This window comes from Empidonax traillii, unplaced genomic scaffold (genome assembly GCF_003031625.1).
Source record: "Empidonax traillii isolate 1590-97213 ecotype Southwest subspecies unplaced genomic scaffold, ASM303162v1 scaffold1149:size320058, whole genome shotgun sequence".
Taxonomy (NCBI): Eukaryota; Metazoa; Chordata; class Aves; order Passeriformes; family Tyrannidae; genus Empidonax; species Empidonax traillii.
In genome coordinates, this window is record NW_020956342.1 from 213,652 (window position 1) to 237,425 (window position 23,774).

General features: G+C 50.4%; 1 protein-coding gene across 11 annotated transcripts in view; it reads right to left on the reverse strand.

Moving 5' to 3' along the window:
- Nucleotides 1-482: 482 nt before the first annotated feature.
- EIF4G3 (eukaryotic translation initiation factor 4 gamma 3) overlaps nucleotides 483-23,774 on the reverse strand; it is a 105,569-nt gene continuing 82,277 nt past the window's right edge. For all 11 annotated transcript variants that reach the window (XM_027905384.1, XM_027905383.1, XM_027905373.1 and 8 more), the window contains 17 exons: nucleotides 22,785-22,931; nucleotides 22,271-22,507; nucleotides 20,474-20,578; nucleotides 18,933-19,065; nucleotides 17,813-17,907; nucleotides 16,121-16,214; nucleotides 15,142-15,259; nucleotides 13,588-13,811; nucleotides 12,380-12,495; nucleotides 10,171-10,343; nucleotides 7,996-8,121; nucleotides 6,888-6,969; nucleotides 5,101-5,199; nucleotides 4,101-4,247; nucleotides 2,890-2,971; nucleotides 1,771-1,917; nucleotides 483-1,125 (listed from right to left, as the gene is read on the reverse strand). In XM_027905384.1, coding sequence (XP_027761185.1) covers nucleotides 944-1,125; nucleotides 1,771-1,917; nucleotides 2,890-2,971; nucleotides 4,101-4,247; nucleotides 5,101-5,199; nucleotides 6,888-6,969; nucleotides 7,996-8,121; nucleotides 10,171-10,343; nucleotides 12,380-12,495; nucleotides 13,588-13,811; nucleotides 15,142-15,259; nucleotides 16,121-16,214; nucleotides 17,813-17,907; nucleotides 18,933-19,065; nucleotides 20,474-20,578; nucleotides 22,271-22,507; nucleotides 22,785-22,931 — 2,307 coding nt within the window. In that variant the 3' untranslated portion in view covers nucleotides 483-943. The remainder of the gene's footprint in view (nucleotides 1,126-1,770; nucleotides 1,918-2,889; nucleotides 2,972-4,100; nucleotides 4,248-5,100; nucleotides 5,200-6,887; nucleotides 6,970-7,995; nucleotides 8,122-10,170; nucleotides 10,344-12,379; nucleotides 12,496-13,587; nucleotides 13,812-15,141; nucleotides 15,260-16,120; nucleotides 16,215-17,812; nucleotides 17,908-18,932; nucleotides 19,066-20,473; nucleotides 20,579-22,270; nucleotides 22,508-22,784; nucleotides 22,932-23,774) is intronic.

Here is a 23,774-nt window from a genome sequence, read left to right on the forward strand (position 1 = left end):
TTTTTTTTTTCCCCGGGGTAGCACTGTTTTCAATGAGTTATTTTTCGGAGCACTCTGGTCCGCAGTGGTTTTCTCAAACGCATTTCCTTCCGATCCAAGGTTATGTACGGTTTTGATTACTATTTTCTTTTTAAATTTCTGAAGCAAGCTGAGAGGCAGGCAGAAAAATCTGATGACAATTTCCAAAAAAAAAAGAAAAAAAAAAAAAAAAAAAAAAAAAAAAAAAAAAAAAAAAAAAAAAAAAAAAAAAAAAAAAAAAAAAAAAAAAAAAAAAAAAAAAAAAAAAAAAAAAGAAAAAATTGATCTCGTCCTCATCTAGCTCACCCCAACCCCCTTGAAAGTTTTGTCTATTTGTCATGCTTTGAAACAAAACTGAGGTGCATATGAAGGGGAGGGAAATTTATTTCTCTGCTTTTGTTCTATTATACAATTTGTTTACAGAAACTGCAAATTTAAAAATTACACTGGCATTTGCAGTCCTTAAAATAATAAATTAAAAGTTTCCAACTTTTTTTTTTTTCTTTTTTTTTGCTAAACAGATTCGTTTCGCTGTGTGTTTTTCCTAAGGTATGAGTCCTTGTTTAAAAAGAAAAGATTAAAACAGAAAATATTTTCTATAAATAATACAGGTATTTTGGTTTAGTGCTCCCGCCCTCAGGTTTGAAGTTTACTTTTGTGGTTTGTTTCTGTTTTGTCTTTTTTTTTTTGTTTTTTTTTCAAGTACCTTTTTGCCTCCATGATCATCATCTCGGTGTTTATCGGGTTTTTACCTCTCCCACTCCTGCGTGTGTGGGGCAAGGGGGGGGTCTGCGAGAGAGAGAATTGGCCTTGCTGCACTGTGATTGGCGAAGACGTGAAACTCTTTAAAAAAATACTTAAATTGTTTCTTTCTTTTTTTTTTTTTTTAATGTTTTAAATCTGTATTTTTTTTTTTTTTTAAGTTTTAATTATCCTCCGACTCCTCTTCGGCCTCCCGTAGCCACGTGAAGAACGCCGTGACGGATTTGAGCGCCACTCCCTTGCCGTTCTGCTCCGCGGGGTCCTTGCTGCTCTCCCACTTGTAGAAGGCATCCTCCGAAATGACCTCCTCGTCGTACAGGCAATCGAAAAACATCCGCAACAGATCTGGGGGCGGGGAGAGGCAGGAGAGCACGGCCGTGAGCGGGGCAGGGGAGCCTCCTCTGGCCCACACGGCCTGGCTCCCTCCAACCCCCCGTTTTTGTGGCTCAGCGGGAGGGACAACACCACCCAACAACGCCGTGAAGGGCGCTGAGGATGGTCCTGTCGGGTGTTTGGGGGCACTCTGTGATTCTGTGCTGCACATTCCCTGGGAATCCCCGTTTGTCTGGCACACCCTCTTGTCCCACAGGAGTTTCCTGCAGCATCTCTGTGACAAGACTCATCAGCTGTCCAGCTGATTTTATTCCCTCTAAGCCCCCGGCCGTCTGTGGAGCAGCAACGCAGTCACAACGTTCAGGTGCTGCGAACTCCTCACGTGACTTTCTGTGGCTCTTGTTTACCCTGACACAGGTTTGTCCTTCCTTCTGCACAGGAGCACCACGAGAAGAGCCACCTCCAGCCCAGCCTCTGGGAACCTGCACAGCTCTAACAGCTGGGATCTGCACAACCTGACACCCCCAACACGCTATTTTTAACTCTCTGCTGCACAAGGCAAGGAAAAACACATCCTCTTCCAGTCTCTACTCCCACAGAAACCCCCTTCCCTTATGCTGCCAGAGCTCAAACCCTCAGCACAGAGGCAACACTTACTAGGAGGTTGATCAAGTTTTACTATTGATGCTTGTAGTGCATAAAGTGCTTGTAGTTCCTTCTCTGTGTCTGAGTCCAGGTACTTGAGTAAGATCGGCACTCTCTGCTTGATAACAGCAGTGTCCACTCGGAAGCTGGAAGAGTCCGCTGAGGGAAGAGAGGAAAACAGGGTCAGCCCTGGAGGGACAGCAGGGAAGGTCTCCTCTGGCCTTTATTTGTTCAAACAGAAATCACAAGCACAGGACAGACTGGAGAGAAAAGGAGGATGAGAAACAACAGGAAGTATTTCTGATGGATGTCTTTTTCTGGAAGGCTTGGTCCTTCCAGTCCCCCAAATTCCAGCATCTGCAGTGACCCCGGCCCTAAACACACACAGAGGAATCACAGCCTCACTTTGCAGTGCAAATTGTTGTGTTTCCACGCCCAGGCAACTGGGTTTAGAAGGTTTTTTAGAAAATTCTATCTTTTCTTTTCTAAAAATACCAAGGCAGAAAAAGAATCATAAGCTGTACAAGGAATCAGGAATATACACAAAATATGCATTAGAAATCCATGAGCAACGTGGATAAATTACTCAGCAGCTCAATAAGTTTGTGGGTCCCTTCCCACTTGGAGGACTCTGAGTTCTGAAGCAGATCATGCAACACAGTGAAGTTGATATTTTGAAAACAAAAGGGTAAAAGCTCAGTTAGGGGCAAGGCCAAAATTTAAACCAGAGGACGATGTTCCTGACACACACCAGAGAACCCTGAACCACCGGCAATCAAATCCCACCTCCCTACTAACACTAGGTGGCACGAGCAGGTTCTGTTCTCAGGCAGAGGAAGGAGCTGGGCTGTCCCAGCCCATTCTCTCCCCAAACCCTCCCAGCTCAGAGCAGAACCAGGACAACCTGGAATTACCCGGAGTTGTCCGAAACACCTGCTCACCCAAGGTCACCGGGACACACCAGGGCTCGGGAACACCGTGCCCCGGGGAAGGGACACCCTGCTCTGAGCAGAATCCTGACTGTGCGATAAAACACAGCCCTGGGGAGGCAAATGTGATACAGACCTGAAAAATACCGAATAATTCTCTGCACGTTTGGTCTGTGTGGTGTTTACACTGCGAGTAACTCACCTATAATAGCTGCTTTACAAACTGCTGTCATTAAAGCTCTAAGGAATGTAGGTGAACTCATCTGGCTTTCATCTAGATTAGCCTGAAACCAAGAGTAAATGGATTAGCCTGAAATCAAGAGTAAATGGACTAGTTAAAAACATGCTGCTGCAGCAGAGCCACCGCTTCCAGACTCAGCCTGGCAGCGAGTCCGAGCTCAGCAGCAGCTGCTGCAGCTCAGACTCAGCTCATCCCTGCAAACGCTCAGCTTTCCCACTCCCTCCTTGAAACTCCCTCGGGGACGTCAACAGGCACCACCAGTTCTCCTGGGATCAATGCACCATTTACACCTCCCACAAGGAGCCGTTTGTCTGCAGAACCACCCCGGCCGGGCTCACAGCGCCCTTGCACCCTTTCAAAGGGCTTTGGGCTTTTCACAGCCCGTTCCTTGGGTGGAGATTTGTTTGCTTTGCAGAAGAAACTCAGAGAATGGCTGTGGAACTTGTCCAAGGCTCCGAGGAGCCTGTGGGTGATCCCAGATTTTTCAGAGCTGCTTTCCTTCCACTCTCGACTCCTCGAACAGCAGTGGGAAAATGACATTTCTAACCCACTGAACTGAGGCTGACCAAGATTCAGTGTAAGCACAGATCTAAATGCATCAGGTTGGGTATAATTACAGACACTAAGTGTCTGGCTTAAAGGATGCAGCCAGAGGGGAGGGCAAAGATCAGGGGGTTGACAAGCCCTTTCCCCCCTTCTTTTTATATTTTTCTTTGTTTTCTCCTCCAGTGCCTGGCCCAGTGCACTGGGAAGGGTACAGGTGCTCTCAGTGACTGCCCAGGATGTTTTTGCAGGGAGGGATTTGCAGAGTTCACAGTGGAAAAAAGCAAGGAGAAGCTTTTCTCCCCTGTTTTGGGAAGAAGGAATGCAGCAGGGTATGGTCTAAAATGCACCAATGGCAGAAGCAGGGTACTCAGTGACAAAAAGTCTACAGTATTTAAAAGGCAGTTAGACAGTTAGTATGGCTAAAATTCTTCCCTCCTAAAGCTGATTCATAAATAGCTGATTCTATTCTAGATTTTAATTCTTTGGAAGTGTTCACTGCACAGCCCAAATCCTCTCAGTGTCCTATACCCCGAGGGGAGCCCACAGAGATGCTCCTTCAGGCCAGAAAATGATGATAAAAGCAGTTAATGAACAGTGTGCAGGGAGGGTGAAAATCGTCTTTGTACCTCTACCCAGTCAAAGATTTGTTCATCATTCGCCTTGTCCTCAACAATGAGTTTTTCCAGCTGCTTGTTCAGCTCTTCTGCAGAGAGTTCTTTCTCTGAAAGTGCTTCTGAGGAACTGGAACAGTCGGATTCCGTGAACTCCAACTTCTGCAACACCACCAGTGAGGATGAGAATTAGGGAAATGTACTTTCCTGAGGCAGAATTTCACCAGACTGAGCAGCAAACCACACTTCATTCTGCTTCCTGGCATCTCTCAGCCGCTCTGTTAATGTGCAGGGATATAACCTCTCTCTGTTCCAAAGGTTAGGAAGCATTTTACAAACAGGTGGGGGCTACATTATCCAGCAAAGACAAACCAGGCACCTCGGGGCAGCTCCAGCCCCTCACAGTGGGAGCACACACAGAAAATCAGGTGCACATGGAGCTGGAACGCAACGACCAGAGCTGGCACTGGCTCAGAGAACACCCCAGTTCCCTGCAAACTGGGACAGAGGAGCCACAGTGCCCTCAGCGAGGCCCAGGCCACAGTGATCCATCCACTCCCTGCAGCACAGCTCCTCCTGAGGCTGAAACAGGGCAGTGGATCACTCAGAGCTCCAAAGGGAGACAAGACCTCCAGCACATTCCTGAGGAGCAGCACTGGGAAGAGTTGAGGTGCTTCCATCAGTCCTGGCTCCCCCAGGATCATAATCCGAGGTGGGATGAGTGAATTAACTGCTACCATTTATTGTGGCCCTTCTGCAGATTTTCTGTCCTTGCTGCAAAACTCACTCTTGAGGGTTTTTCCCCTCGGTTGAAGAAGGATCTCCCAGAGGATGCTGAGTGATGGGAGATGTGTGTCTGCAGCAGAGGGGGCAGGCCTGTCCTCCCTGTGCTCCAGGAGGAGGTGCTGAAATCACCTACCCCAGCCTGGGGACACCTCACCCCACATCCCAACTACGTGTAAGAATGGGATGGAAGAGCAAGAAAAACGGGATCAAACCCGAGATCTGAACTCACTTGTTCCATGAGAAAGGTATGTACATCCTCCCCTTCGGGCAAGTAGTCCTTCCAACTGAGGCCAGACTCCCTCCATAAGGCTCCCACTTTCTTATGGCTCTGAAACACAAAGAGTTTGTTCCCTTTGCAGACCCGAGGGACACCCAGAGCTCCCCCGGGCCGGGGCGGTGCAGCCGTGTCAGGAGAATCCCGGACCGTCGGGACAGCCCGTGCAGGAGGAACCACAAGTGCAGTCCCCCCAGGGGAACGAATGCACATCTTGGCAGGTGGGCAAATGCCTCGTGACGGGGAAGGGACAAAGCAGAAGTGGCACGGGGGGTTGGAAACGGCTCCCGAGGCTCCCCGGGAGCAGCCCCAGTTCCCACAGCCCAACTCGCGTGGCTGCATCCTCCTGACTCACTCTGGGACTCACCCCCTGCCCTGACACTGAGGCACCAGCAAATCAGCCCTTTGAGAAAATTCCTTAATTGACACAGCTGTTTCCCGTGCAGAGACCACACCTCAAATTCAGGTGCAAACTCTCAGAGTCTCTCTTTGACTCCCAGAATTTATGCAAACCTCAAGAAATGCCCTTGAGCACAAACAGCTCCCGCTGTCACGCTGACCCCTCAGCCCCTGCCTCGGAGGGCACACACGGAATTCTGACAGAATGACGATGCTGAGGAAAACCAGCTCCTTCCACCCGACTGCTTTGCCAAAATTGACCCTGCAGCACCTGCACATGGGAGATCACCGTGGGGCCTGGCCCACGCACTGATGACCTCAGCCTGATTTCTGGTTTACAAAGCAGATCACCATTTTCGGTTCCCAGTGCGGGTTGTTAAGGGCCAACTCTGCGTAGTTCCTGCTCCGATCCATTGGGATCTGGATTGGATGACTGATATTACACTGAAATTCCTGAGCCCAAGTCTTGGCCTGGGCGAGGTCAGATGAGAAACTGTGGCAGAAACAGAACCCCAAGGCTGTGCTTCCACCCCTGGAGCACAGCAGCTTTTCTTTCACAGAATAAGAAAAAAAGAAGTGGAAGTTGACTTCCAAACAAGACTAAAATAGATAACACATCACTCTTTGCATCGTAGACTGAAATGCTCCTGGAACATTCAACCTTACTTGAATGCATGCTTGAAAAAAACAAAAAGAGGCAAGTGAGGGATTTTACAGGGTTGAAAATAGACACGCTCCAAAGTGCAGGATTTTGTTGGACTGAAAAAAAAAAAAAAAAGAGACAAAAAAAGGACACAAAAGTTATAGGGGAACCACCAAACTGGTTGGACACACAGCTGTGAGGTGTGTGTGAGCTCTTGGAGCCACAGGGTGAGGAGGTGTCACTACCCCTAGAGATGGGTGAACCTCAGGAGTCGGCAGGTTTAGTTTGGATAAGCACCCAGCAGTCTGAGGCCATCAGAAGCTTATCCGAACCCTGAGAACCTCTCGGTCTGCAAGAACAGCTCTCTCGCCAGACTGCCGGCACTTGCTGCTCCTGGTCAGCCCAGAAATCCCTTGAGCATGTCCCTCTTGCAGCATTTCAGGCACTCTGAGCTTCTGGGAGAAGCCAGGTGCAAAGGTACCTGCAAAAGGGAAAAGTCAGGAGAAAACAAAACGTTAACTCGACTTTTTGGCACCTCGGGAGGCTCGGTCGGGATCTGGGGGTGCAGAGGCAAGGTTGGCCAAGTTATCTGGACTGGCTGGCCCATCCCTAAACGTCTCCACGTGGGAATTGTGTAGGATTCATGCACGGACATGACCAGGCTGCATCCAGCTCCTGCCAGGGGCTCCTGCACACTCACCATTTGTTTGCATAGAAGGTGCAAGATTTCAGCAAGCAAGACGCCGGCTCTTCCCACAGGAAGCAAGGGTTTGCTAAATTCTCTGGAACGAAAGAAAACCAACGATTTATTCTTTGTAATTCATATTTTGAATCCAAGGCAAAGGGTAGTGGTCAAACTGAGGCAGGAAATCACCTCTAACCTCTGCCAGGGAGGAAAGATTTGATCAGGTCAGCTGATAAAACACTTGGTGATGCAGCGACCTTGTCACAACAGGGCTAATTACAAAGCCTTTAATTTCACATCCAAAAAAAAAGTTATATTTTAAATTACAGTTAATGTCAAATCCACTCATTTTTGTGGGATTCTGCAGTTGGATAATGAGACCCTTTTTGGGGAAAAGGCTGTTATTTTCTTAACATGGTCACAGGGCAAGGGAACCATTCAATTGGCTTCTGCTTATCCCCAAATACACAGGGACATGTACAAAACATAGGAACTTTGGTCCTGGAAATTGTTTCAGGTCTTGCAGGCAGGTTTTTTGCCAGATTAAGACAGTTGGTAGTTAAGAATCACAGAATGCCAGGATGGTTTAGGTTGGAAGGGACCTTAAAGCCCATCCCATTCCACCCCCTGCCACAGGCAGGGACACCTTCCACCAGCCCAGGTTGCTCCAAGCCCCGTCCAGCCTGGCCTTGGACACTTCCAGGGATCCAGGGGCAGCCACAGCTTCTCTGGGCAACCTGTGCCAGGGCCTGCCCACCCTCCCAGCCAGGAATTCCTTCTCAACATCCCATCTATCCCTGCCCTCCCTCAGTTCCTCCTCTGAGCCACACAGGCTCCCAGGCGATGCCTCATCTTCAAGTCTAATTCCCAGAACCTCCCTGCTCCCAAATGTCTCCACTGGACTGAAGCAAACAGGGTTGAAGCAGATTTATGGATAAAACCCTTCTCCAAGGCTGAAAGCACCACAGTCCCTTCCCAGCACAGCTCTCAGGCCGGTGCCGATCCCGACCGATGCTCACCAAGCTTTTCATCGACTCCCATGGGCAGCTGAGCCTCTGGCACTGCTCACCCTTCACCTACTGCCATGAAAACACCACAGAGCAGCTGGAAGAGCATCACTTACTGTGTAAGTTCTCTCACAGAGATTCCTCCTTCTTTTAACATGGGGGTCACCAACTCGGCCAGGTACAACCAGATATGGGGTATATCTATGGCCATGTCGTCTGCCATCTCCAAGGTCTCTGAAAAGCTTTGGAAGGAGAAGGGAAAACATCAAATGTTAAATAATATTTAACTGGAGACTTTTCCTGCAACGCAAATCTGCACTTTTAAGAACTTTCTGTTACAGTAGAGAGGAGCAAAGAGAGAGAGGAGTGAGGAGAATCACAAAAGTAATAAAATTATTGCCCTTTTATGCTTTCTGTGCTTCCAAACTGCCAGGGGTGAATTTCTCCATGCAGTGACATGGAGAAGATGTGGAAAAAAATCACCTTTTGTACAACCAGCAGATATAGCCAAGAAAGCTATATAAAATAATTCTTATATCCCAGACCAAATAATTTGCTGATTAGTAACCCCTATAAAGCATTTCTGCCTGTAAACATGAACCATCACGTAAATACAACTTTCTTAAAAATATCCAAACAGTTAGAGAAGGGGGTTAATCAAAACAGAATTCCAAATGTAAGGGAAGCAGTGAAATGTCTGTGAGTCCATCAGACAGCCCAGAAGAGAGGTCAGTTCAGCAGAGGGGGTTTCCATCCGCAGCAGGAATTACAGAGCTGCTCCTCAGTGACAGTTTCCAGAATGCCTCAAAGCTCCTTTCCCACAAAACCCTTGCAGGAGCCTGGTGCAAGATGATCCTTTTCCTGCTCTCCTTCCAGTTGTTGTCATGGTTCTTTCCTCCTTGAAAACCTCGAAAATTCTGGGGTCTGGTTTAGTGCCTGTAAATGCACGTTTTCCCTCGTGCTTCAAACCGAGAAAGCACCTTCTCTGCTTTGTTCTTTGCATCCTCTGCTGCTCCTTCAGCCCAGGCCTGTCCAAGCCTTTCTGCCAGGAACTGCTTTCCTGTTGTGCATCTGCCCAGAGTGGCTGGGACCAGTTCTCATCCCACACCCCTCTTTCTGTGGGAACTTCCCCTGTGTAAATGAAGTGTGTTTTGGTGTTCTCATGCACCCACTGAGACCCACTTGCCCTTCCATCACCTTCAGGAGCCATTTCACGTTGTTTGTGCCACATTCAGACCACACATCCCACTGTTTCACCGTGATCCTACTTATCTGGCATCCCAACCACTTATCCACACTCCAGGAACACCGGAACAGCTTCAGTCACAATCCATGATGGAAATGCATCCCTTCAATCCAGCCCTTCTGACCACCAGTGCTGTGTGGACACACTCCCTGTAGATAGTTCCCTATGGGTTTGAGCTCAGGCTGCCTGAACCTTTCCTGTGAGTCTGGTGAATTCCAGGGACAGCCACAGGCACAGGCAGATCCCTGGAGCGCTGGCAGCACCAGGATGGCACAGGAGTCACATAAAAGCAGCAAGACAGAGCCAGCTCCTCAGAAACTCGGTGCCTGAAGTGTTGGTTCTTCTGCTGGTTGTGGTTATCCCTGTTTTACCCACCCTGCTGTGTGAGTGGTGCCAGGGATCTCCCTGGGAACACGGATCCTTTTAGGATGGGACACCAGGCTGGGAACACAAACCCCAGAGAGCTGAAGGGAGTCAGCAGCCAAAACCTGGGGCTCCTGGGGCAGGTTTAACCCATCTGGTGCATGTTCTCCTCCTCAGCCCCTTGAGGACTCCAAGGTGAGGTGTCCTGAGAAACAGCATCCTGTGGGTGAGGCCTTTTTCCCAGTGGGAGAGCAGCTGTGGCTCTGTGGATGAACAGGACCTCAGGCTGAAGAGCCTCCAGATATTAATGTCACCTGAAGGTTTCTGAGTTCTCTTTCAGTCACATTCAGTGATTTGCCACAACAAACACGGACAAATGTGTGACAGAGCAGAGATCTAAACACACACAATTAAACAGGCACTGATATAAATATACTGATAAATAAATAAATACTGATACAAATATGAATGTATTTACATTCACTAAAGCATCTGAAATACTTAAAATAGATCATAATAACTGTATTACCAATAGACCAAGGTGAAAATACCCCCCCAAAAGGGATGTGTGGGGAGGGCAGGACCACCGAAGCGAGGTGGGCAATCCTCGCTCTCCAGCACAGCGTCCACCTGCGGGCAACACCGAGGAAAAGAACCCGTTCCACGGACACAGGATACCAACCCCTTGAAGAAATCCTGCTTGCTCAGCTTTCCCGACTGCACCAACTGATGCAACAACTGGCCCATGTGATCCCTGGTGATCTGACTCCGCTCCAGCGTCGACTCCACCCCCACGCGCACGAACACGGGCAGCAGGTTGTGGGTGCTGAGCTCCTCCACACACTGCATCGCTTCCTGTGGGACAACACGGCACCCTGAGCTGGGAACGCCCAGCAAAGGGGCACAGGGGCTCCTGCTGCTGTGAGGGGGGGGAGTTTGGGGGAAAGGAGCTTTCATTGAGGCTGCAGGGACAAGTGCTGAGCCAGGAACCTCGTCACAAACCGCCACCGAGGTGGCAACTGAGTAACGACAACAACGACAATAATGGAATAACAGAAGAATAACTGAATAATAGAATAATAATGGAATAATAGAATAATAATGGAATAATAGAATAATAATGGCATTTATACCACCCAGGCAACAATTTTTAAAGCACACAATCGCATTCCAGGGTACGGTTTGGCTGCTCAATGAAAGGATGGAATTGCCTTCTGGATGCCCCCCAAATACCTGTCCTTGCATTAAACATCAAGCCAAGCCAAAAAGAGGGCACCAGGTTAGATCTGTTACTGATCTGAGCTGGCACAAACACCCCTGTTACCAACCCACATCACAGCTGAGGAGCATTGGGAGGCAAATCTCCCCTTTCCAAAGCTCCTCCTTCCTGGGCTGTGCACTTGGTGACCCAAGCAAAGAAAACCCTTAAATAGAGACTCTCAGAGCAGAGCTCAGTGCCACCCACCAAACATCCCCACTGCCACCACCAGGACCTGCCAGTGACCTTCTGGCTCCAGCCCACGGAGCTCAGGGGCTCCCTGAGCACAGAGCCCTGCCCTGTGAGCACACTGTGCCTCGAGTGACCCACCCCTGCCAGCCCCACGTGCTCCACAGGCTGAGAACCCTGCTGGTCCCAGCCAGTGCCCAGTGGATCCCAGGACACACAGGGAACGTGGCTGACCCTGCTGTCACCACCCAGCTCAGCAGTTTGAATCCACGGGCAGGTCAAACTCAGGAGAGCGAAGTGCTGTGAAAGGCAGGAGTGACACAAAGGACACACCGTGCACACCCCGGGGCTCCTCACGGGCGGCTGCAGGAACACGAGCTTTAAGCTGAGTTTCAGCACCGAGAATTCCCCACTGTCCAGTAACCCCTGGTGCAAACAAACAGCCTGATCCCATGGACTGTACCCAGCCCTGCCCTGGCCAGTGCAGTTCAGCTCCATTCCCACCCTGCCACAGAAATTCATCGCCGAGAACCAACGCAGCTCCTTCACCCCACACATCCAGAGGGACCCTCTGGAGCCCATCCTAAGGAGGAAAAGGAGTGGAGGCTCCTTGGCTCGGCAGCCCCTGCCCCAGGCCAGCCCTCTGCAGCAAACTGCCAATCAAAGCAGGGTTTTTCCTCTCCAAACCAGTGTTTAATAATTTATCCCAACAACTAGATGTGAACTCAAAACACTCCATCACGAGAACGTTCCTCTTTCCGATTATTAATTGGAAGCCTTATGAAATGGAAGCAGCAACTCTGCTTTTAGGGTGCCAAACCAGCAACTCCCAAGTGCTGCCATTTCCAACTTGGCAGGTTTCAAAATTTCTTTCAGCAAAAGATCAAACGAAGCAGCTTCGAAGCCAATGTAACACTTCTTGCAGACTCCCTGGGCGAGCTAAAAAACCCTTTTACAAGGGAAACAAAATTTCAACCTTTTAACTAGGAAGTGATGACAGCTGCTCAGTAATTTCCAATGTTTATTAAAAATCCTCTGGAGTCGTTTGTTCAATATTTAGTATTGCTTTATCTGCCTCCAGATCAGAACAGCACATGCTTTGATAACTAAATGAAAACCTCTGTTTATTTTCCCACTAGTTTTTCTGCTTCCAAAATTGCTGTTATTATGGAGCTGCTCAGTGATTCATGACAGATCACATACATCTTGCTACTTAAAACACACATCCTGGGCTCTTTTTCCTATTACCAGCAGGGCAGAAAATGAGTTTGGGAGACAAGTGTCCTAAAAACGCTCACGGAGCTGCTGCTGCTGCTGCCCAGATTTTGTCTGTCCCCACCAGTTCTGCTGCCTCTGTGTGGGCTGGGTGCTCACACAGTTCCTGGAGAGAAAGCACTGCAGCCCCACAGAGCTTTCTGCTTAGCGAGGTTTTCATCTTGCTTACCTTAAAATCATTAATATGCAAGAACTCATCAATGATAGATTTGCATTTTCTCTCTATTTCCTCTTCTGACAGCGAAGGCTTTTCTTGCACTGGAGCTGGGGGAGCTTCTGGCTTGGCTGGTGGAAACACAACAAAATAAAAACGTGTTTGGGAAAGGAAAACCAGCATCATTTTAGAGATGACACGCTGAAAACAGAAGCCACTGGAGCGGTGTGTTCCCTGTGCCACCCTCAGGCATAGGGGCACTTCTTGGACAGGGCCTGGAGCAGCCTGGGACAGTGGAAAGTGTCCCTGTCCATGATGGCAGGAGGTGGAATGAGATGGGCTTTAAGGTCCCTTCCAACCCAAACCATTCTGGGATTCCCCCCTCGTGAACTCCCACTATTCCTGTCACTCGGTCTCGCAGGAGCACAGCTGGGGGTGGCACAGGTGGAGGGAGCAGCTCCAAAGCTCTCCAGAAACATCAAACCATTCACTGGGAGCTGGTGCAGGACACTGCACAGTTAAAACACTGACTGCAGAGGGCACCAGCCCAAGGCCATGTCCCTGGTCCCATGGAGTCCCCTACAACATCCCAAAGCTTCACAGCGTGCTGTCCGTGGCAGTGGAGATGTTTCCCAGGGAAGGAGGGCAACACTGGACTTATCAGAAACGTTCTGTCCACAGGGAAGACCACCCCAAGTGTCCTCACAGTGTCTTCTCACTTACAAATCAGCTCCAGCTGGCAGGAGGGAAAAGCAGGAGCTGCAGCACCGAGGAGGTGACGGACGAGTCACCCCAGGGGTGCCACCCCCCGCTCGGAAGGAGGGCTGGCAACAACACAGCACCAAAAAGCTGCTGTGAACCCTCTGTCCCAGCCCCAAATCCCTGCCCTGCCCCTGGGGAATGGTTGGGAAGGGCTGATACGGCTTTACTGGGCACTGAAGAAGCGTTTCTGAAGAACTGACACTGATTTTGGGTGCTTTGAGCCCCGAAACCAGCGGGACAGTGCCAGGATGGGGGGGCGGTGCTGGGTCCTGCAGCCTTTCAGCTCCACAGATCTTATGGAGGAGCTGGTGAGAGGGATGAGGCCCAGGCCTGCCTGACTCAGCTGTGCCCCCTCCCAACACCACCTCCCATTCCTCCACAGAAATGCCACCGCTCCTGGCAGGGTCTCCCTTGTGCCTTTTCCCACTCCCAGATCCCCCGAGCGCGGAGGAGCCGCTCACCGGGCTCCTTGGCTTTGCTCCTCTCCGCCTCGCTGCTGTTCCTGTCCATCTCCATCCCGCCCGTCAGCTGCTTCACCGTCTCCAGCATCTCCCTGCGCTGCTCCTCCTGCGCCTGATTGTCCAGGAGCAGCTCTTTGCTGCTGCTGCCCCGCAGGAACGTGTTGGGGCGGGCCAGGGAAGGGGGCAGGGGTTTGTCGTTCTTCTCCCTGCCCGTGCTCCCGCGACTGCGGGACAGAAACACAGCATGTGGCTCAAGAAACCCCTGCTAGAGGAAACACTCCACGGCTTCAGAGCAACTGCAGGGAAAAAACAGCTCCCCCAACCCAAACCTGACTCAGTTTTTGCAGTTGTGGCCACAGAGAATGTAACGAAAATGGACTCAGTCTCAGAGAGGCACAAACACAAACATCCAGAGCGGGCAGGCAGAGCCAACCTGGCTTCCCAGAGATCACGTGGAAAAGCAATGAAGCCCCTACAGCACCTGTTTTACACATGAAACAGTGGAATTTATGATTAAAGGCTCTGCTCTACTGTGAAATGGGATATTTAGATTGGATATTGGAGGGTGGGCAGGCCCTGGCACAGGGTGCCCAGAGAAGCTGTGGCTGCCCCAGCCCTGGGAGTGTCCAAGGCCAGGCTGGACGGGGCTTGGAGCAACCTGGGCTGGTGGAAGGTGTCCCTGCCCGTGGAGGGGTGATCTTTAAGGTCCCTATCCACTCAAACCATTCTGTGATTCCACGAGACTTCTATTTTTTATCCATTTACTTAAAAATACCTTCCAAACATGAAGGCTCCCAGCAACAGGTGACAGGGATCTGCCCTATTAATTATTGTGTTAACAAGTAAGATGGGCAAACCAATTCCAAAATGGAATAATTTCCAGTTAAACCCAAGTTTTAGGTGAAATGGGAGGGAAAAGATTAGAGGCACAACCCAGGAAAACACTCCAGCAGCTCGTATGTACTGGAAGGAAGAACCAGTGGCATTTTAAATGAACTGTACATTTATAAACCATGTCTAGAGCTAATAAATTATTGAGGGTTAATACATGTTTCATGCTACAAGCCCGAGTGGCTGCAGCCCTGATGGAATCAGGGTGTGAGGGAGGCTGTGCAGCCTTTTGTGGGATGTGGGAGCAGGGCCAGGTCAGTCACACCTGATGGGAAGGGTCACACACGATGCTTCAGACACATTTCTACAAGGTTTTCTGGATAAATAAACCTGCTGACCTGGCTGAATTCACAGCCATTAAATCCAACCTGTTTACTCCCACATTTTATCTGAAGAGCTTTTAATCTGTTACAAACAACCACCCTTAGCTGAGGGGTGAAGTGGAAACTAAAACGTTCATCCAAACGGCTTTAAAAATTAATTCCCCCCGTCTCTCCTGCGATATTTTAAAACACACACACATGTGTTTGAAGTTAACTCAGAGGGGAAAACAGACACAGCCATTCCTGGAAAGGCAAGGAATTCTCTCCTTTCTGAGCGCTGGCAGGCAGAGCAGCAGGTGCAAAGTGCAGATGCAGAGAGGCAGCCAAGAGCAGCACTCACCTCGTTAAGGCCCTGCGGGATTCGAGTTCGGAAGATGCGGATGAGGCAGAAACGGGGGAGACCGGAGGCTGCAGGGCAGAAAATCTGTTCAGACTTGTGGCACTTGGTCGCAAGGAGTCTGGGGATTGTAAAGAACAGAGCAGAGCGAGACAAGGTCAGGAGCGGTGACACCTCAGCACCACGCAGTGACACAGCAGCTGGGTCTGGGGGGAAAGGGCTGGTCCTGCCCTGCTTCAGCCCTGCGTGTCAGGAGGGCACACAGAGAGGGCTGGAGATTGAGGGGAGACCCCTCAGGGTCTGCAGCTCCTCCTGAGGGGCAGCTCTGCTCTCTGTGAGCAGGGACAGCACCCAGGGAATGGCTGGAGCTGTGCCAGGGGTTGAGATGGATCTCAGGAAAGGTTCTTCCCCCAGAGGGTGGTTGGCACTGAACAGGCTCCCCAGGGCAGTGTCAGAGCTCCAGGAGGGTTTGGACAACGCTCTGATGGACAGGGTGGGATTGTTGGGGTGTCTGGGCAGGGCCAGGGGTTGGACTGGATGATCCCTGTGGGTCCCTTCCAGCTCAGGATGTTCTGTGATTCTGTGGACACGTGGCCTGGGACATGGGCTGAGGAGCTGTACATGGACAGCTGATCCCAAGAGGAGCAGGATCCCCTCGACCTTCCCCAGAAGGTGTCCCTGCCCACGGCAGGGCATGGAAGGAGAGGAGCTTTCAGGTGCCTCCCAAGCCAACCCAACCCATTCTGGGATTCTGTGATTATGGACAGAAACAGCCCTGTCCTTCACTTGAAGAGGTTGAGCTGCAGCCCTGGGGTCCTGCCAATAGGCTGGGACATTGGGGTGTTTTGTGCAGGGCCAGGAGTTGGACTTGGATGATCCCTGTGGGTCCCTTCCAGCTCAGGACATTCCATGATTCTGCGGTTCTGTGAACCCCACCCAGACCTGGCAGCAAAGCCCAGGGTGAGGATCCATCCCAACTTACCCATCTCGCTTGCCTTGGCTCCACCACTGCTGCCCTTCCCCCAGCTGCCCAACTGGGCTTTAGGCACGAGCTGAATCTTCTCATCTATTGTGGGCTGCAAAACACACCAGGACAGGCTGTTACAAGGGCAAATCGCAGAGTTTCATTACAAATGGGGTGTTTTTTGGCAACAATCCCTGTTCTGTGAACACCAAAATACTCTTAAACACATTTTTGGAAGACCAAACCCTGGCCAAAGACAGAGGACACCAACAACAAAGGGCATCACAAAGAGCCTCTTCCAAAGGTCAGTGAGGAACACTCCAAGTGACATTCCAGTGAGTAGGAACTGCCTCTTACTGGGAGTTCTGAAGCTCAGCAAGGTGGAAAAGCTCAGTATATCAGAAACTGAAAGATGTTCAGTTTGTCTGTGATGTGCAAACCAGTTCCACTGTCCATTCAACCCTCCAGTCATGGCTTAGGGGGGGGATCTGAAGGGCAACAGAATCCAGAGGGCAAAGGACAACAACAGGTCACAGAACTGGAGGTAAGAAGTGTCTGACAAGGAGAGAACATTCTACAGTGCTCAGTGAGTGAATTTATTGACCAGGAGGTTGTGACCTCACAGATCTCTGGTGAGCTCCTCTCTCCTTCCAACAAAGCAGCTGCTGTGGAACCAGCTCCATTGGTATGGAAGGGAGGAGAAAGGCTTTCCTCAGGTGAAAAGCCCAGGCAGAACAGGCTGAATCCCTCCTGCTAATGAAGATTTGGAGGCTGTTTTCTGAACTTCCAGAAGGAACAAACTGATTGATTTTGCAGGAGGGCTGCAGTCTGTCCAGGTCCTGGTTTACAGCTTTGCAGGAATTCAGGCACTGAGTGTAAAATTCAGGGAGAGTGACATTTAGTGGGACAAGGGAACGTTTAGGAGTCACCTGATTTATGTGAAGGTTGGAGTTCTCCTTGGTGAGAAAACCCAGACCTGCTCTGAAGATTAAAAAAGGAGAAATCTCCAACTTCCCTAAACCTTCAGCCTGACAAAATGTCCCAAACCCACCACTCTGATGGTGAAATAACAGGAAGATTCTCATCTGGAGGATGGCTGTCAAAGTTTGTCACACACTGGGGGATGCAACCAGGCCATACAAGTCCAGAAACACTGAAAGGAGACCCAGCTCTTCCCATTCCCCCTGACCCTTTCAATCCTGGAGCGGTGCCACCTGTGACACGTCAGCTTGGACGTGGCCTCCTCCTTTTATTGAGGAGCAGTGTCAGAACAGGGTCTTGAGAACCTGAGGCAGCCAAGGAATTCCCTCAGACGGGTGTTTGAGACCCCTCAGTGACAGCCAGTGAGGTGCTGCATCCCCACCTCACATGTTCTCACGTGAGACACCTCGACTCACGTTCTCAGGGCTGAATGAAATGCAGATTTTCCAACTAGAAGGACTTGTGGGTGACCAAAAGGACACTGTGAACCTGAGGAAGAATGTCTGCACACTCCTCTCCCTCAGAACAAACAGAACAGGAACACCCAGAAGATAACAGAGCCTTCCCTTGTGCTTTATTTATGGTCAGTGTTAACTCTGGGGATTTAAAACATCCCAGCCCCAAGTTCTGCCCTGTACACGCTGTCCCAGCCTCTCCTGGAGGGCACATCCAGCAAGGCAAGACCTTGGCATTTTTACTGCTCTGAAGGAGCCCTGTGCTGGCACCTACCTTGGTGATTTTAAGGAACTTGGTGGGGTCCAGCACTCTGCTGTTCTTTGCCCCCTGCACAGTGTTCCAACCGCCTTCATCCACCCGTGGGACACCTGCAGGCAACAAACACTCAGCTCAGCCCGCTGCTCCAGGCTCCAAGCCCATCCCCCAGCCACCTCCAGGCTCCAAGGAGGGACCAACCTGGCACATCCCTGCTCAGGAACGCCTTTTGCAGCCTTTCTTCAGCTGAGATGACACAACCAGCCTGCCTGACTCTATTCTTACAGACAGCCTTGCCTGAAAGCTCTCAGTGCTTTAAGGGCTGGTGTTGGTAGGGGCTGTTCCTGGTTGGATCTCACAGCTCATGGAAGGAGCAGCTGAAATGCCTTCCCTGACCACGCTTGATCCACACATTTCAGCAGTGCCTGGTCTGACAAACAACCCTTTGGGCACTCCCAGGTTCCTCACCTTCTCCTGAGGTCACTTTTAAGATAATTAAACCAAAATCTACATGTATTTTCTTTATTCTCTGTTTTCACAGCACTTTCACTTGACAATCCTCAGTACCAAACAATCCCTGAGGTGACTTTCCCCTTGCCCTGCTCTGTCCCAGGGCTCATTTTCCCAGTCACTCCAAGTTCATCTCAAGCAGTGCCAGGCCCAAGGGCCAGGAGCAGTTTAAGGTAAAGCCAAGACACTCCTTCATGCACAGTCAGCACCTTACACAAGTTTACCAGCTGAAGACAACATGGTTACTCTCCAAATTAAGTGCTATTCCCTTGAAACCAGACTGTGGTGCACGAGAACGGATGGCAAATCTGATTCCTACGTAATAACCTGTTTCCCAGACTCCTGGCAGCCTGTCACAAATCAGACAGGCTTTGCATGAATGGAAAACTCCAGCACTGTTGGCTTGTGCTTGGCTCTTTTCACCCACGGGATTTGCCCCTAAAAAATCCCCACAGCCAACCCAAGGCAAATCTGTTCCCTCTCCAGCCTCTGCCACAGTCAGGTCTCAATTCCCTTTGCTCATTACATTTAGGAATAAACCAAACCCAAGGGGTTGTTCTCTTTCCTGTGGGGTTCCCTCTATGGCCACTGGATGTGAAATGAGCAGCCAATGTGGCTTTTCCTTTACCTGGTCTCCTCTTGTCTTTGGTCATGAGTTGTTGTACTTTCCTCTGTTCTTCCTGCTCTTCGATCTTGGCTTCCTTATGGATCTGCTCAATGGTCTTGGGGCCCTGGTCTGCTCTCCTGGACACCCAATTGCACTGGGGAAGAGGCAAATGTGCTCAGGGAGACTTCCAGGGAATTCAGGTATCACAAACAAGGCCTAATCCTCCCACCCTTGTCACGTCTCAGAGGGGCTGGGGAAATTCTGTGGAGCTGGGACACTTTGGGGACGTGGTTACTGCAGCACCAGAGGCCAAAGTGATGTACTCTGGTACAGAGACTGCTGGGGAACGGGGGCTGCAGTGAAGACCTGACTGAATTCAAGCCATGTGAACCCTCAGCAGCTGCACATTCCCAGCTTCCCACTCCTTCAAGGTTCAGAGCAAAGGGAAGGACTGGAGGGAGGCTGCTGTCACTCTCTGGTTATGACTGACACACTTATTGGGGCCTTTCCTCCGAGCTGAGGGGAAAAAATGAAACCCTGAAAATAAAAAAAAAGCGAGAAGTGGCTGATTTTATGTGGAGCTGGTGCTTTGGCACTCCAGGGATGGTGATGGCTGAGACAGGAATCCTGCAGAGAGAGGTGCAACTGCCTCTGCACAGAACATTTGCCCTGCTGATGGGTCCATTCAGCCATGCAGAGCCCAGCCCCTTCCAGGCCTGGAATAACCAGACTGGTTATTAACTTATCCTGCTACAGCCTCATCCCAGCTCTGGGGGGAATTATGGGCCCTGCAGCCAAAGCAGTGACTGCAGCCTCCAAAAAACCCAAAGTAGGTCCAAACCAGCTGTTTGGGGTCTGAGCAAGCCCCTCCCAGGCCTTTGGTCGGGCTGTCTGGTGGCCAAACCCGAGCTCCACCGGCTGCTCCGAGGGGAGGGGAATGGGAAGTGCTGGAATTTCGACCACACACGGTCACATCTTCACCCTGCACTGCACCTGTACTGACCATGGGCACCCTCAGGGCACAGGAGAGATTTCCTGTCCTTGAACAGTCAGATTTTTGGGAGAAGGAGCACAGATCTCCCCTAACATCCCACTTGTGCTGTAAATCCCTGCTCTTGCATGAGAGCTCTTCCAGCCCAGACATGCAGGGGAACACGACAGGCTGGGACAGCTGGGGGGGTTCACCTGGAGAAGAGAAGGCTCTGAGAAGACCTGAGAGCCCCTTGCAGGGCCTAAAGAAGCTCCAGGAGAGGGACTGGGGACAAGGGATGGAGGGACAGGACACAGGGAATGGCTTCCCAGTGCCAGAGGGCAGGGAGAGATGAGAGATTGGGAAGGAATCCTTCCCTGGGAGGGTGGGCAGGCCCTGGCACAGGGTGCCCAGAGAAGCTGTGGCTGCCCCAGCCCTGGAAGTGTCCAAGGCCAGGTTGGACGGGGCTTGGAGCAACCTGGGCTGGTGGAAGGTGTCCCTGCTCATGGCAGGGGGTGGTACTGGATGAGTTTAATGTCCCTCCAACCCAAACCAGTCCAGGATTCCACGAGTCAGTGCAGTTGGCACCTACCAGCCTTAGGTCTATGACATCCTGGAGCATGAACCGAATCCTGGAGGAGGTTTTCCTCTCTTTCACAATCTTCTCCATCTGATTAAAATACTGGTCCATGCGGGGCTGCACCAGAAGAACATCATCATCAACTAAAAGGGTACAAAGCTGACCCTGGTCACACCATTCCATGGTTCACCCCCAGCTGTCTGAGCTGGGCCAGGCTGAGCAGCAGCACCACAAACTCCAGCAAGAGCAGTTTGATGGGCTCAGCTGGAGCATAAAATCCCAAAACCCCTCCCTTTTCATCCAAAAAATCCTGATGTGATGGAATCCTAATCCGTTCACACTAAGACATGAAACTGTATTATTAGAGGAGCCTCTGCTGGGTCTAAATTCAGCTCATCAGGCTCCAAAAAGCCTTTTTCCCAAATGAGGGCTCGGGCTGTTTTAATCAAAGACTTTCAGGGCAGTTTTCTAAAGTGTTTCCCATTCCCTTCACTAAAAACCTTGTCCTTGTAGTTAAACAAACAAGAAAAACCGCATTAAAATTTGGTTCTGGCCTTGCTTTGGAAAGTTCCAGCTCTGAGAGCAAATGTTTCCAAAGCCAGGAATGACGGGGAAATATTTCCAGCGGCCTTTGTTCAGAAGTTTGAATTACAAGGATGAGTAACACTTCATCTTCAATAAAAACACGTGGTAAAATGTCTTCCCCATCAACAAGGATTCTCACTCAGTCTTGACAGAAATAAGAGATCTCAAAGGCAGGACAAGGCAAATGGAATAACTCCCTTGCTCTGCTGTGCCACAGCTCGAGGGTCCAGGGTCAGACAGAGCCCCAAGATGTTGGCTTTTACAGCACTCAGAAAGACCAGAACAGCATCCAGGCCTCATCCAGCCTGACCTCAGCTGACAAGTCAGACCCTGTTTTCTTCCCAGAGCACACAGAGAAATCTGATTCCTGTTTCTGGCACTGTCAGTAACAGCACAGGGGATTGAGGACAAACTTCACTGTTTTGGTCAAAGCTTAAGGAACACTCTGGGGAAGTGCTTCCCTTTAAGGCTCAGGATTGATCCACCACGGTCCCCGAGATCCAGCACGTGGAGAGGGAACTCCCTGCCCGGGGCAGCTGAGCACAATTAGCTCCGTTTGTTTGCAGAGCTGAGTCCCACTGATTCCTGGCAAAACCCTTGAGGTTTTCATCCCAAGCCTGTTTTTTTGCAAAGGAGAAGCAGATTGTGCCAAGAGAAGCTCATGGAGTGTGTAATGCTCCGTGCTACAGATCCATGTGCTGGAAAATGGGGAGGAGGACACGAGAGCAGCTGCCCCAGCCAGCACAGCTGGAGATGAGGATGATGCAAAATAAAGGCACCCCCAAGGCTCAGGTCAGGGTTTGGACCAGTTAACGAGGGTTTTGTAGACTTAAACTGAACAATACAATTAAGTGGAGGATTTTGTAGGTAACATAAACCTTCAGTGCTGCAGAAACAACTCTCAAGTATTATTGTTTTGGGAACTACAACTAAAGAGGCACATCCAATTTGGAAAATATAAGTGTTGAGCACTTCTGGACCGTGTGTTTGGATGAAACCTTTGGAAACAACAACTGGAGAGCACTGTTGGAAACGACACAGAATCTGTTACAGAGCAGGGAGCGAGGCCAGGCCATGATGAAACAGCCACAGCAGAGTGGATAAATTCCTCATGCTGCCTGGAAATTCCTGAAGGAAAACCAAATCCTCAGACAAAAACACCCCACACCCATCTTTCCAGCCCTGCCCAGGGAGATTCATCCCTCTCTGCTGCTCCTGCCCCACCTTTGCCTTCTCGAAGTCCAGGTCCTTGCCGATGGTTGTGAGCAGGCGGCAAAGGCACTCGAGGGACTCCTCGTCGTGGTTCTTGAGCAGCTTCACCACACAGTCGTGCATGATGGCCTCTGTCAGCATCTTCAGCTTGAACAGCTCCCCAATGAACTTGATATTCCCGATGGATCTCCGCCGGGCTTTGTCCTTGGCCTCCTCCAGCTCGTCGTGGAGCCGCGTCTTCTCCTCTGGCTGCAGAACAGGAGAACAGCCCTGTAAAACCCCGTGCCCAGAGCACAGAACTCTGCACAAGAGCCACTTCAGAGTGGCTGTTTACTCTTTTTACTCCTAAAGCCCACAAGGATGCTGGTAAAAACCTGCCATCGAGGCAAATATTTTTTATTATCCTCAGCCACAGTGAGAGAATGGAACTCTCCACTCCAAAACTCCCCCCCGAACCGACTGCTGTCTCAAAAGGAAGTAATTTTCTGAGTGAGCTTTGAGATTTATGGGGAAAAATACCACTTACAGTGGTGGCAGCTTCGAGTTCTTTCTGCTTCTTTTCAAAGACGTCGTCGTCAGCCTTGTCCTTTTCAAACTCCTTCTGGCAGCGATTTAACAGCAACTTGCGGAAATTCACTGTGCTCCCAGGTTTGTCTGCCATGGGCACTTTCAGCTGCAAGGGAAGGAAGGAAAACATCAGCAGAAATTGGGATAAACTCCACGGAGGAGCGAAGATCCTGTAAGCCACCCCTAACATTTTATTATGCTCTTCACCCCGAGCCCCAGCGCTCCAGGAGGCTGGGGAAGTGAAGCCTCACGTCACCATTTCCAGCGGGGTTTTACACTGCAGATGTAAAGTCACACTCCTGACTTGGCTGACGCCACCTCCGCCCGGGGATGGATCACATTTCCATCCATAGGATCCCTCGGAAACACCCACTGCTTAAAAACACTCCTCTGGTGTGCTGAAGGCTCGAGCCTTCGCTGCAGGAAAAGGGGTTATTTTGTCCCAAATTCACCATCTGGGAATGGTGACAGCCTGGCTTGGCACCTCGGGCTCCCTTGGAAACGAGAGACACTGATGGGTGGGCAGGCCCTGGCACAGGCTGTGGCTGCCCCAGCCCTGGGAGTGTCCAAGGCCAGGTTGGAGCAACCTGAGCTGGTGGAAGGTGTCCCTGCCTGTGGCAGGGGGTGGGACTGGATGGGCTTTAATGTCTCTCCCAACCCAACCCACCCTGGGATTCCATGGGATGATTCTGTGAATCCCCTGCAAACCAGCAGCACGAGGGCTGGGTCTAAAGGCAGACCCAGTCCTGACTACACTCAGGATTTGTGCTGCAATCTTCCCCTTGCACGTGGACATGATAAAATTGGAATGGATTTTTCTTTTTTGTTGGAAAAAAAAAAAGAATTAAAGGCTGTTTCTAGTCCTTCTTAAATGCACAAATATTAAAACTAATTCATTCATTCCCTCCTACTGTGTGCTTTATGAAATCTAACTGATTCCAGGGTTAAA